This window comes from Eupeodes corollae, chromosome 3, assembly GCF_945859685.1.
Source record: "Eupeodes corollae chromosome 3, idEupCoro1.1, whole genome shotgun sequence".
NCBI lineage: Eukaryota > Metazoa > Arthropoda > Insecta > Diptera > Syrphidae > Eupeodes > Eupeodes corollae.
Window position 1 is genome coordinate 61,533,876 of NC_079149.1, and position 13,787 is coordinate 61,547,662.

Consider the following 13,787-nt stretch of genomic DNA (forward strand, 5'->3'; position numbering starts at 1 on the left):
AAAAAGATCTTCCAAAGCTTGTTACGGGTATTTCTTAGGCTACGGAGCTCTCTGTTGTACCAAGGGGGAGCAGAGGTGAAATCTTTTCTACGAAAGAACGGTACTGATTCTTCAATACAGTACGAAAGAATCAAATAAAACCAATTTGTAAGGGACTCAACTGTTAATTGGAGGGATCTTAATTCAAAATCGGCTGAGCTAAGAAGATTGTTAAGTTTGGAGAAATCAGCCCTACGAAAATCATAACAGTAATTTTCCATTTCAAAAAAGTTGTCTTCAAATTAAATGGGGAAGGAGAGATTAAGGGGTGGATGATAGCGATCCAAGGTTGAGAGAAGATGAGGGCTCGGGGAGACAACACAGTTATCGCAATCAGATGAGAATATGAGATCGAGGTGTCTCCCCATAAAGTTTCCTACTCCATTTAGTTGAAAAAGACCACAATCAGACAGACGATCAATGAACAGCGATTCAGATTCAGAAGAGATGTTAGTTGGAAAGAAGGATGTCTGATCATCTGAGGTGGACCAATTGAGATGGGGAAGATTAAAGTCACCTAGAACGATGATTAAATCATTAGGTTGCACTAGTTCAAGCAGATAATCAATGGCATTAACAGCGGCTTGGTATGCTTTAATTTGTTTGGCTGGCCGAATGTAACAACAAAGGACAAAAAGACAAAACTTATGGAGTGTAACCTTAGCTGATACACCTTCAAATTCGATTGAAGTGGGAATACAGAGTAATGAACTTTCAAAATTATTAGCGATAGCTAAAAGCACACCACGACCGTGTGTATTACTCGCACATTCCACGACATCCATTCGATAGATGGAATAGTCGTTAGTGAAGAGTTCAGTACTAAGGATATCAGGTGTGAGGTTGGTTTCGGTAAGGGCAAAGATGTCATAAGGAAGGTTTTGGGAGTTATTAAAGACGGCAGAAGTTTTAGACCTTAACCCTCTTACATTTTAATAGTAAAGGCTAAGACATTTAGGTTTAGTGGTCTTTAGGTTAGGAGCGATAGTATTTCTTCATATCTGCACGGGATTTTTGGATATGAGATAGTCGTTTTGAAGAGATAAAAGACGCAAAAGAGGTAAGGTCTTCTCTCACTTTTTGAGGAGAAATTTCAAGGCCATCATGAAATTTCAAGAAAATTTCCATAAGTGCATCACGTTTGGTAGGGAGGCCTTCTTGGGAGATTAAAACCTTTATGTTTGTATTTGTTTTACCTTCAAAGCAAACAGAATCTGGTTTGTCGTGCATTAAAGCTAGGTAAAGACGAACATTATTGTAGATTTTGTGGTCTCTAAGACGGAACATAACATACCGATCATTAATATTGGCCTCAGATAAATGTTTAGTTAATTTAACATTTGGAGGGATCATTGGGTTAAGGAATCCTTGAGGTTCTTGGGAAACTGATGAAGAAGAAGTAGGGTTAATGGTGTGAGAATGAATGAAATTTGTATAAGCGGAGAGCAAAAACCAAGACCTGGATGAGAGGTTTTAAAAGAAACTCGTTTGGGTGGAGGCTTTACAGATGTGGGAGAAGTTTTTCGTTTAAGGGACGAAAGTTGGTTGGAGAGAGAAAAGTTTGGAAAGATTTGTGTTTTAAGGGTCCAGTTAGTTTCAATATTTTTTTTGGGATAAGGTTTGATATTAGGTTGGTGATTAGGTTGGGGATTAGGTTTAGGACTAGGTTTAAGATTAGGTTTGGGATTAGGTTTGGGATTATGTTTGGGATTAGGTTTGGGAATAGGTTTGGAATTAGGTTTGGATTTGTTAGACTTAATTAGATTATTATTGCTACTCATACTGGAAAGCCGCATTTGCCCAATTTGTAAGTATCCTTTTTGGTGATGAAACATCCAGTTATATTTGGAGGGAATCAGGAACTTGAATCTTCTTCCAGACAATTGAAGACATTCGCAGATATTGACACAGTATTCTCTTTTGAAATAGGAGCGAACCCATGTAGCATCAGCATATCCGGGACAATTATTAAGCACGAACCATGTATTATTAGCAGATTCAAGCCTGCTTAGTCTCAAATTCCAGTCCGATAACTTCCAGGAATGGCCACATTTGTTAATTATTTCGTCCTCTGCAATAGTATTCGCTGAGGTGGTTTGTTGCAGAGAGTCAGCAGCCGGGTTTGCCGATAGAATTTCATCACGAATGGATACGTTCGCGATATCACATGACGGTATGCCGGGTTGTTTAATGATGTCGTAGAGAAGCGATTCAATTTTTTGAGATTTAACATTAAGGCTTTCAAGCTCGCGGTACACACTCGTATATTTCTGTTCTTGATTGCTTATATCGTAAGCAATAGATATGAGTGCCGTTGAAACTCGAGTAAGCATACAATTAATGTTTTCGAATTCGTTAACGAGTCTGAGGTTTGTAACTTCACTCATTTGATTGGAGGAGGGGGAGAGCCGTGATGACGAACTTTGCAAACAGCAATCAATATCAGATTTTAGTAGGTTTAACTGGTCAGACAAGTTTTTTTTCAGATCGTTTGCCGACCAAGTTAGCACCTTTAACTTATCGTCAATGTCTACACCAAGAGAATTCAACCCACCTATGACGTCACAATATTGTTTTTCCAAAGAACGTATCGTGGAAAGGCACTGCGTAGACGATTGTTGACATTGGATGTTTGAGTTCTCAACACTGTTACAAACATGATCAAATTTCTTGGAGAGATTAGAAATTTGATCTTGGCAAACCGAATGTTCGTTAGATAGGGATTCTTTTAAACATTGAATTGCAATCATAATATCCGACACAGATATTTTATTGCACTCATCGCAATAAAACGCAAAATTGCGTAGATAGTCTTTTAGGTAAACACTCGCCTTTCTGGCCAAGCCAGCACAAGAGGGGTGTAAGTATTTCCCACAAAGGCCACTGCACTTTAATAGTTCCGCGTTTGAGTCAACGATGACACACATTTTATTGGCGCACGACATAATTAATCAAAAAAGAAATAATATGGTTTTTTTTGTTAAAGTTATTGTTTAGTTGCTTTTAATTTTTTCTATGCTTGTTAGTACACAAGAAGAAAAAAATGCTGGTGTAATGGGAAACGGCGATGGGCAGTAAAGTAGGTCGGGTAAGAATTATCACACGCGCTGCGAGTATATTGATATATATTTTTTTTTTTTTGATTTGTAATTGATTAATTGGGGTCGGTAAAAAGGTGGCAAAGGGCAACTGAGGAGCGAAAAGAAAATGCGACTGCACTTGACGAAGGTTAGGTAGCTTAGATTAGAGAATTAATCGGAAAAGGACATGGCAGTCTCTTGCGATTATAGCCGTCTAACGTCGAATCTTCTCACAGTACTACATTGTTAACTTCCTATAGGAAGTTATTGTAATGGGTCCGATTTGTCAAATTGAAAATTTTGACATTTCTCGACGTTTCAAGGTCAATAGAGTCGAAATAACAGATTTTTAGAAAGATGTCTGTGCGTGCGTGTGTACGTACGTTCGTACGTCCGTACGTTCGCGACGTTTTTTTCGTTGTCCATAGCTCAAGAACTAGAAGAGATATCGACTCCAAATAAATTTTGTTATACAGATAATAAGGCAGAAAGATGCAGAAAGGGCTCTCAAGAAAATTGCGTGGCTGGTTTTTTTACCATAGCAGTTTAAAAAAAGGTGAACATTTTGGTTAACCCTAAATATCTTACGAACCAAAAACGTTAGAGACTTGAATTAAATTTTATATAATAAACTTTAACGTGATATAAAAGACGTATATTTTTTGAAAAAAATCTATCGAACGGTTTTTTTTATAAATCAAAAAAACTGAAAAAAAAAATTTGTCACCTCCAAAATTTAACGACTAAAATATAATTTTATCCCCAAAACAATTTTAAGCAACGGAGAACAATGTTTTTGAAATCTGACAAAATTTTGAGAAAAATCGAATTGACAGTTTTTTTTTATAAAAAATAAAAATCTAAAAAAACATTACTCAAAGTTGGTAAAAATTGAATATCGATTCAAATATCTTTTCAAAAACTTGAAATTTAGGCTTAAAACTTATTTTATCTTATAACAAATATTGTTTTCAACATTCGATACAATTTTGAAAAAAATCGAATTGACAGTTTTTTTTACAAAAAAATAAAAACCTCAAAAAAATTAATAAAAGTTGGTAAAAATTGATTTTCGACTCATATATCTTTTCAAAACTTTTAGATATTGGCTTAAATTCACTTTTATCTTTCAAAAAATATTGTTGTCAACATTCAGTAAAATTTTGAATAAAATCGAATTGACAGTTTGTTTACAAAAAATAAAAACCTAAAAAAAAATTAATAAAAGTTTGTAAAAATTGATTTTCGACTCATATATCTTTTCAAAACTTTTAGATATTGGCTTAAATTCACTTTTATCTTTCAAAAAATATTGTTGTCAACATTCAGTAAAATTTTGAATAAAATCGAATTGACAGTTTTTTTTACAAAAAATTAAAAACCGAAAAAAAATTATTAAAAGTTGGTAAAAATTGATTTTCGACTCAAATATCTTTTCAAAACTTTGAAATATTGGATTCAAACTAATTTTATCTTATAAGAAATATTATTTTCAACATTCGGTAAAATTTTGAGAAAAATCGAATTGACAGGTTTTATTACAAAAAATAAAAACCTAAAAAAAATGTATAAAAGTTGGTAAAAATTGACTTTTGACTCAAATATCTCTTCAAAAATTTTAAATATTGGCTTCAAACTAATTTTATCTTATAAGAAATATTATTTTCAACATTTGGGAAAATTTTTAAAAAATTCAAATTGACAGTTTTTTTTACAAAAAATAAAACTCTAAAAAAAAACAATACCAAAACTTGGTAAAAAATTACTTTCGGTTCAAATAGCTTTTCAAAAATTAAAAATATTGGCTTCAAACTAATTTTATTTCACAGAAAATATTGTTTTTAATGTTCAGTAATTTTCATAAAGTTTTTTCATAAAAAATAAAATCTACAAAAAATAGTACGCAAATTTGGTAAAATTGATACGAGTACATATAGACAAACTTTTAAGCAAGACAAATCGACAGACGGGATGGGAAGTTATCAGTGTGGGTCGCATCCCAGCCTCTTTTTTTGGCTTGGATTGGGATATCCGTAGCCGTATCTTAGCTACAACGAGATAGTGGTCCGAGTCAATGTTGGCCCCTCAAAATGTTCAGATATCCTATACTGGAGAAGTGTCGTGCGTCGATCGCAATGTGGTCAATCTGGTTGACGGTTGATTGATCAGGAGATTTCTATGTCCCCTTGTGGATATTGAGATTTGTGAACTGCGTACTAGCTACCAGAACGCCTCGCACCGCAGCGAATTCGATCAGCCAGAATCCGTTGTAGGAAGTGTTGTCGTGCAGGCTGTTTTTCCCGATTGTGCCACCAAAGATGTCTTCTCTTTCTAGCTTGGCATTAAAATCTCCTAAGACAATTTTAATGTCGTGCGTGCATATTACACGTATGTTGGCGAATTTAGCCTTGATGCGGATTGTCGTGATTCGCTCGCTCACACTGTTGAAACTCAAGACTTTTTGCCTGAGTTTAGTTCCAACAACAAATCCACACCCAAATAGACGCTGTCTTTGTTCTCGGTAGCATTCGCTGTAATATACATCGCAGTCTTTTAGTTTGCGTTTGCCCGGTCCATCCTATCGCACTTCTTGGATTGCGGTAATATCTGCCTTACAGAAGTTTAGGGCTTCCGCTAATTGTTCGGCTGCACGTGGTCTGTTAAGGGACCTAACATTCCACGCACAGATCCTATCTTCGTTGTCCTTATTTCGTTTGCGTGGGTTGTCAACAGTGAATCCGTCCGTATCCGAGGCTTGTTGGTGCTTCGCAACTAAGGTATTTTTTTACATGGCCAGGAAGTCACCCCGACGGCACAACTCCCAACCTGGAGGGGGAGGGGTTGTGTCCTCCAAGGAGGAAGGAAGTAAGGAAGGGGAGCCGGATAAACCGTTCCATACGATTCATGTTTGGAAACTTAAAATTACGACTAAGTTTCGCGAAATTGAGTTTTTTCCGTATGGGTTTTGACAGAAAATTGTGATAATTCGTAAACACATCTAGACAATTAATTTATTTGTAAGCGAATATTATACTTAATGCAGACTGACTAAATCCGTGTTATCGTCTTGAACCTTTTTTATCTTAGTAAATTCAGATTATGATATACAGCCATTTATCGTAACCCATTATGACTGAAGTACCTGATAGAAGCCATAACTTGCAAACCAACATTCAGGTCATCTTCAGCAACCTTAATAAGTTTTCTCCATTTTTTTTCTTTGAAAAGATTCCTGGTTTTGTATACATACATACGTATATTTTTCTTTTCTGTGGGTTGTAGCAGATTGTCCAAAAAATTGGAACAGATTTAGAAACTCGAAAAATCTAGCACATATTAGGTCCGTTCGCTTACTTTATGCACTAAAACTTGTAAAAAGAGATATTTTAAAGAGTGGGGGTAAAATTCTCTCACAAAAAGACAAAACTAAAAAAAGTAAGCGAACGGGACAACAACAAATTTTTCCCAAAATTTGACTGTCAAAAAAATATGAATTTTGAAACATCATTGTTTCATTTCGTGTTTAGAATGTATTTATTTTTTGTAGATGGATAAATTAAGACAACATGAACTTCAAGCAATATCATGCTGGTCCATTGTTTGTTTTTTTAATGAAAAAAATTGATTAAATTAAAACTTGAAAATTTCAATTTTGTTGCTGTTCTTCTGGAATTTTTTATTTTATAAGTGACAGCAAAAGTGAGCAATTTATTTAATTTATTTGAAGTTCTATCAGTTTTGACACTTTTCACAAATCAGCAAAAGAAAGTTTGTAGACTGGGGAAATATTTTACTCTCTCGTGAGCGCTCTCTTTTACGAAAAACTACGAAGTTTTTGAATACGTGAACATGATTTAGTTAAATTTCGTAATTTTTCGTAAAATGAGACTGTTTTCGGAAGGTACGCGAACGGACCTATTATTAAAACTAAACTGAATAAGCAATTTTCACTTATTTTTCATTTACTTCAGAATTCATTTGACACAATTGGATCTTATTTCTCCTTCGAGGGTTTAACTTAGTAAATGCCACTTACATTTTGAACTTAGCCCATGGAATAAGAATCTTCGCTATTCAACGTTTATTAATTTGGCTGTAAGTATTTTCTAACATTGTCGAACGGAAACAAATGCGTTTCGAAATGAGAAAAAAAGCGTTACTATTTTACGAACGAGTTCCTAGAGCACTATTTGAGTGAAATTGGATTTTTATAGTCCATATATAATATGACAGTACAATAAAATCTTATACTACTTAATTGTGAGTAACAATAGCTGATTAATTGAAATCAATAATATGACATTTATGCTTCAGGCTACATCTAATTGTTCATTTGCTTTAGTAAAGCGAAATAACTGTACGAAGTGTTAACAATCTAAAAAAAAAAACATATTTAAAAAAAAATGTAAATACAATACATTATTGAACTTACTGATGTAAAAGCAGCTAAATCGAAATGGTAGCAGCGGTTGAGAGATTTTACTCTTATTGGATCCCGAAAACGTAGCATTGTTAAAAGAACAAGTCTCCGATTAATCTTATTCCATGTTATCCAATTCGATGAATAAAGTGCATGCGACAATTTATTACTTGCCAAAGTCACTTCATTTGCAAAATAGCAAATGAAAAACACCTGAGACAGCATTGCCATTTGATAAATGCTGAATTTCAAAAATGCTATTGTATCTTCACTAACTGATGTCTTAAAAGAAATAAAAAAGAAAAACTTAAATTAAATATTTTTACTTACATTATATGACATCATCTTAAGCAATATTTCAAAAACCATTAAGTTAAAAATTACATTTTGCAAAATCGATTATAAGAAGTTTTGAAACAAAGCGACGAATCACAAATAAAAATCGTAACTTACAAACGATATGGCATAAAAATTACAACACAACACCAGCATTGAACAAAATATTTGCAACGAATTTGGAAAAGCTATCACAATCTCGAGTTTTCCAATAATATCATGTACTGCAGCATGAAGTCTAATACAACTTTTCAGCTCAAGATTTATCTCCAGATCACTATCGCCATTAAAACCAATTCTTTCCAAACGATATTCCAAGATTTCCAATTGCCCTTGAATAAATAACATAAATGACGTACACCAAGAGTCAAAAGCAATATTTATAAAACACAAATATCCCACAGAAATAAACGAAAAGACTTTCATTATCAGGAAATTTGTCGAATCCTCCATGTCGAAAGGTGCATACAATTGGGCTGGGAGTTCCTTGGGGTTGAGCACCTGCTGCAATCCAAATGCATACACCAATGAGAGACAGGAAACATAGCCGTACAGGTTTCGAACTCTTATGCTCATTTCCAAATTTCTCACGAATATATCGTTTTCGGCCGCGTTGAGAGGCTTGAAAATGTCTTGATGCAAATCTGTTGCTATATCTCGATAAAGTGAATAATCCCGTTTGACGCAGATATATTTGACCATTGCTCCAATAAGAGTCCCCAACATGTAGAAAGCTTTCATGATTTTATCCAAGATTGACGGCAGAGTTATGAAGGATATGAATAGGCTTGAATTATAAACTCCTATCACCATCATAGCTAGTATCCCATACAATTCATAGGCAATCTTCTTTATCTTTGAACTGTTTGGTGAAAGTCTAAATCCTCCCATTTTTCGGTATAAGCTTTCTTGAACGTTGTAAAATTGCTCAACTTTTTCGTGATGGTCGGAGTAGTTCATCTCGAAAGGAATCTATAAATGATATTTCGCAATAGTTGCAGGGGCCGTAAGGCTTTATATAGTGCATTATTTTCACGGAATTAACTGAGAGAAATGCTTTTATTTTGGTTCATTAATAATTCAGTAAACCAATTTGGTAATAATTGCAAAAAGATTATGTATGTTTTAAGTATGCAAGTTATGCATAAACAAAATAACCATGCATCTAATTATATCGTATTACAATAATAACAGAAGTGAGCCAATTAAATATAGCTAAGTCTGAAAATGTTTGCCTCCACATTGGTTTATGGTTCATCATAACATTATAAAGACAACTATAAAAATCTTGCTAAAACGAGTAAATTAATTAGTTAGGTGAAGTTTGTAAATTTTTTTTTTCCAACTTGTACAGATCCGTATTTTTAAATTTTTTGTTGATAAACAGTGTAAGCCATCTTGTGGTTCCCTTTGCAGTTATGGGTTAATTTGACACTCAGAGTTGTATGACATATACACATGACGAAGTAAGTAAGTTAACGCTTAAATAATGGGCAGGTTAAGACGACATAAGGGACTTCATTTGCAGTCAACTACATTCCTTGAACGTAAATTTGACTAAGGCAGCTAGTTAGTTTTTCAAGTGTTACAAATTTCAAACTTGGAACTTTACTTCACTAATATCTTCTTCAGTTCAACGTACAAAACTATTAAAAACATTATTGTCTACAAAACACCACTCCTTAGGCAAGCTACTAGCCCATCAAGATTTGCATTTTGTATTGTAAAGAAATATTACTTATTTCTTTTCCAATTTGACGAAGAATCATTTTGCTGAAAATTTTAAATGTAATTGTGCAGAAAAAATACATGCATATCATAGAGTAATAAAGTTTAACTTTCATTGACTTAAAAGTCAATTTTTCATTTAAAACCTTGGCGGCTTCATTATAAATAAAATTGTCGCATTTAGATTTCAGAATACGAATACTTTGGTATACAACCACAGAGATTGGCAGATTGGTGTGGATTATGATTTGTCTTCAAGAAAATGTCTGAACACAACGTTTATGATCAATTGTGGGCTCTACAGAGCTTTTATTTTTAATGAGATTAAAGATATAGATTTCCTCAACTTCTTGTTTTTGAAATTTGGCCAAAACATTCTTTTGAGCATCGAATTTCCAAGTTGTGTTTTTTACAATCGTAGCGATGTTTTATTTCTATGGATTGCTTTTATCTGGAAGGACCTTTGTTATAGCAACAATCTGGAAACGGTGTAAGGCATTTAAGCCTTTATCATCCAAGCAACCCTTAATCTACAGCGTGACACCATGAACTAGTATAAAATTGAAATAACTTATTGCGCTTCTGCAAAGCCAATCGAGGCAACGGAATGTCAATGAATATATGTAAGTACATGTTTAAAACATTTTTTCAGACCAAACCATATTTTAAGCATTAAGTAACTTAGACTATGAAGCTTAAACCAAATCGTACATACATGTGTTCAGACCATACTGAAAGTGTTCAGTTAGGCAAGTTTTTAGATTCTGATTAGACAACTGCCAAAAAATAGCATTTTTGGAAAAATCTCACTTACTTATCAAGTCATTTGATATGAAATTGTTACCTTATTGTTCAGGGCTTCACTGCTAAAAATTGCCTTCCAATTAATACAACTTCATTGGAAAGTTGACTGGAAAGTTAGACAAGAAAAACTATCAAGTCAATTACACTTATGTCAAAATGACAGATAATCATGATTTTTAAATTACCTGAAAGTGGAACTTTATTAGGCCATTCACGACACAAATTAACTGCGCATATTGTATTTTTCGCAAGTCCACTTCTGCTGGTTTTGTTTCAGAGAACATGCCAAAAAAGAGAAAGAAAAAAAACGCATGTGGTCTAAGAGCATGTATTTCGAAAGAAAAAAACTTGGCCAAACAAAATTAGTAAGAGGATAAGAATTAACTTTTAAAGATGATTTTAAAAACTGTGTAAGCATGGAGAAGCATGCTTTTAAACATTAATCGAAAAAAGAAATACTATAGTGTGAAAATCAAAATCCACCAATAATCGCTTATCGTTAAATTTTAGGTTAAAGGTCACAATAAATAGCTATGATTAAAATTGTTGGCAGCTATTTTTCCGCAAAGAATTGAATAAGTTGTCATAGAAACAAGCGAAAGCGTTGAAAAATACCATAATGTTCCTAAACATCATCTGCTTATGGACGTGACTTCTGACTGCTTTGCACTTTCTTGAGCTCTTTCCGGTAATTTGTAATATTTTAAAGGTAATAAGTAATATTTATTTAAAATACAAGGTACAAGTCGAGATGGACTTGTAGCTAGAATGAAAAGTTTTTTTTTGTAGAACATTGGAAAACGTGAACTAATTCAAACCGAGGGTGTTCATGTTTTTGGGGTTGTTCATGTTTTGGAATGTAACATTTTATGATTCAAATTATATTCCTACCATATTGTCTTACTATTTCTCTTAAAATAAAACACATTTTCTTCCATTTTATCTTTTTTTTGCTTTAATTCATAAATATTTGTACATATTTACAAATAAAACTTGTACATACGGCGCATTAACAAAATTGATATGATTTCTTCATATTAGAAAGTTCTAAAAACAAAAGGTTTATTTAACAAAAAAAATCAGTAATTTTTTTCTGTTGTATTTTCCCAACATTTGAACAACTGCATTTTCTCTTAGACGTCTAAGTACGTTTATCATTATGACATCAGCTGATTTTTACAAGGGATTACAACAACACAAACAAATCCGGATCGCTAAAGATACGCAGCCGAACACGCCCATTGTCAATATTATGGGGTTCCCCGAATACTACGCACTGTCTACACATAATATGGGATCCCCCGAAGTTTTAAAAATGAATTCAGTGTATTGTTAAGTAGAAATGTTGAAAAAAAAATCTGTTCATGTTTTAAAGCTTTTGAATTTGTTCACGTTTTAGAGCAGCCAATGTAAAAAATACAGTGTTCACGTCTTGGGGTAGTTCACATTTTGGGGGGTTCACGTTTTCCAATGTTCACTGTAGTTATGTTTTTGTAGATTTTGCACGATCAACTGATAGCAGCGGTTCATGAAGTAAAGTTCCGAGTTTGAAGTTTATGACAGTTGGAGTTGGCTTATTACAAGAAAACATAATTAGTTCACAATAAATTGAACACTTTTTGGTTATTTTTAACTTCCCATAGGAAGTTATTGTAATGGGTCCGATTTGTCAAATTGAAAATTTTGACATTTCTCGACGTTTCAAGGTCGCTAGAGTCGAAATAAAAGATTTTTAGAAAGATGTCTGTGCGTGCGTGTGTACGTACGTTCGTACGTTCGTACGTCCGTACGTCCGTTCGTACGTCCGTACGTTCGCGATGTTTTTTTCGTCGTCCATAGCTCAAGAACCAGAAGAGATATCGATTTAAAATAAATTTTGTTATACAAATAATAAGGCAGAAAGATGCAGAAAGGGCTCTCAAGAAAATTGCGTGGGTGGTTTTTTTACCATAGCAGTTTGAAAAAAGTTGAAAATATTGGTTAACCCTAGGTAAATGTCTTACGAACCAAAAACGCTAGAGACTTGAATTAAATTTTATATAATAAATTGTATCGTGATATCAAAAAAGTATATTTTTTGAAAAAATCCATTTAACGGTATTTTGTATAAATCAAAAAAACTAAAAAACAAATTTGGCACCTCGAAAATTTTACGACTGAAATATGATTTCATCTCCAAAACAATTTTGTGCAACGAAAAATAATGTTTTTAACATCTGATAAAATTTTGAGAAAAATCGAATTGACAGTTTTTTTTTATAAAAAATAAAAAAATAAAAAAACAACACTCAAAGTTGGTAAAAATTGAATATCGATTCAAATATCTTTTCAAAAACTTGAAATTTAGGCTTCAAACTTATTTTATCTTATAAAAAATATTGTTTTCAACATTCTGAAAAATGATGAGAAAAATCGAATTGACAGTTTTTTTACAAAAAATAAAAACCTAAAAAAAATTAATAAAAGTTGGTAAAAATTGATTTTCGACTCAAATTTTCAAAAATATATTTGTTTGGCATCACGTTACAATATATAATATAAATTTGAATTCAAGTCTTTAAAGTCATTGGTTCGTGAGATTTTTAGGTTTAACCAAAATGTTCACCTCTTTTTAAACTGCTTTCATCTTTCTAGAAATCTTTTATTTCGACTCAAGGGACCTTCAAACCTCGAGAAATTTCAAAATTTTTATTTCGACAAATCGGACCCATTACAATAACTTCTTATGGGAAGTTAATAATATTGTGACATCATAAATTAGGATGTAAGCTATCTTATCTTTCAAGTTGAATCAAACTGCACACGGTGTACAAATTTGATTAAAATCGGTTAAGTAGTTTAGGAGTCTATCGCGAACAAACCACGTGACACGTAATTTATATTTATTAAGATTATACTTACAAAATGTTTTTAAAACTTTTATATTGTTTGCTCATTAAGTGTCTATTATTTGGTGTTCATAATAAAACCTTAGTGACTGTTCTGCACATATGACTTACCCTTTAACTCCAACAAGTGTCTGCAATTAATAAACAACTTAAATTTTCGAGCAGACCAAATTTTTATTATTTCTGTATTTTACTCATAGATATTTATTTTATTATAGAAATTAAATATTTAATGCAATTACTTGTACGTACATTTTTGGTCTGTCTCATTTTTATTTCTAATCAAATAATTATAATATTTATTTATGTTTATTTAGAAACTATAGTAATTCATTGAATTATGAATACATAATAATATTTTTGTAATAATGTAATGTGTATAATAATATTTTATTTAGAAAAAAAAATATTTCTTTGTAAATATGCGCTTGTATAAAAAAAAATTTGCACTAAAACAATAAATTCTCCTTCACCTTAATTTTTTGTTTTACG

The 13,787-nt window shown here is 32.6% G+C and overlaps 1 protein-coding gene across 1 annotated transcript; it reads right to left on the reverse strand.

Annotated features, from left to right (window-relative positions):
• Nucleotides 1-7,303: 7,303 nt before the first annotated feature.
• On the reverse strand, nucleotides 7,304-8,852 carry LOC129951182 (odorant receptor 46a). The gene is made up of 3 exons (XM_056063214.1): nucleotides 7,993-8,852; nucleotides 7,552-7,821; nucleotides 7,304-7,494 (listed from the first exon to the last, which is right to left on the reverse strand). The coding sequence occupies exons 1-3, from the start codon at nucleotides 8,833-8,835 to the stop codon at nucleotides 7,441-7,443; spliced, it is 1,167 nt and encodes a 388-aa protein (XP_055919189.1). The 5' UTR covers nucleotides 8,836-8,852; the 3' UTR covers nucleotides 7,304-7,440.
• Between the last annotated feature and the right edge of the window lie 4,935 nt (nucleotides 8,853-13,787).

Coding starts and splice junctions, on each gene's coding strand:
- LOC129951182 (XM_056063214.1), bottom strand. CDS start 8,835: ATGAACTACTCCGACCATCACGAAAAAGTTGAGCAATTTTACAACGTT. Junction 7,822..7,992: donor ATTTTTATGCCATATCGTTT/GTAAGTTACGAT, acceptor ATTTCTTTTAAG/ACATCAGTTAGTGAAGATAC. Junction 7,495..7,551: donor ATTTAGCTGCTTTTACATCA/GTAAGTTCAATA, acceptor TTTTTTTTTTAG/ATTGTTAACACTTCGTACAG.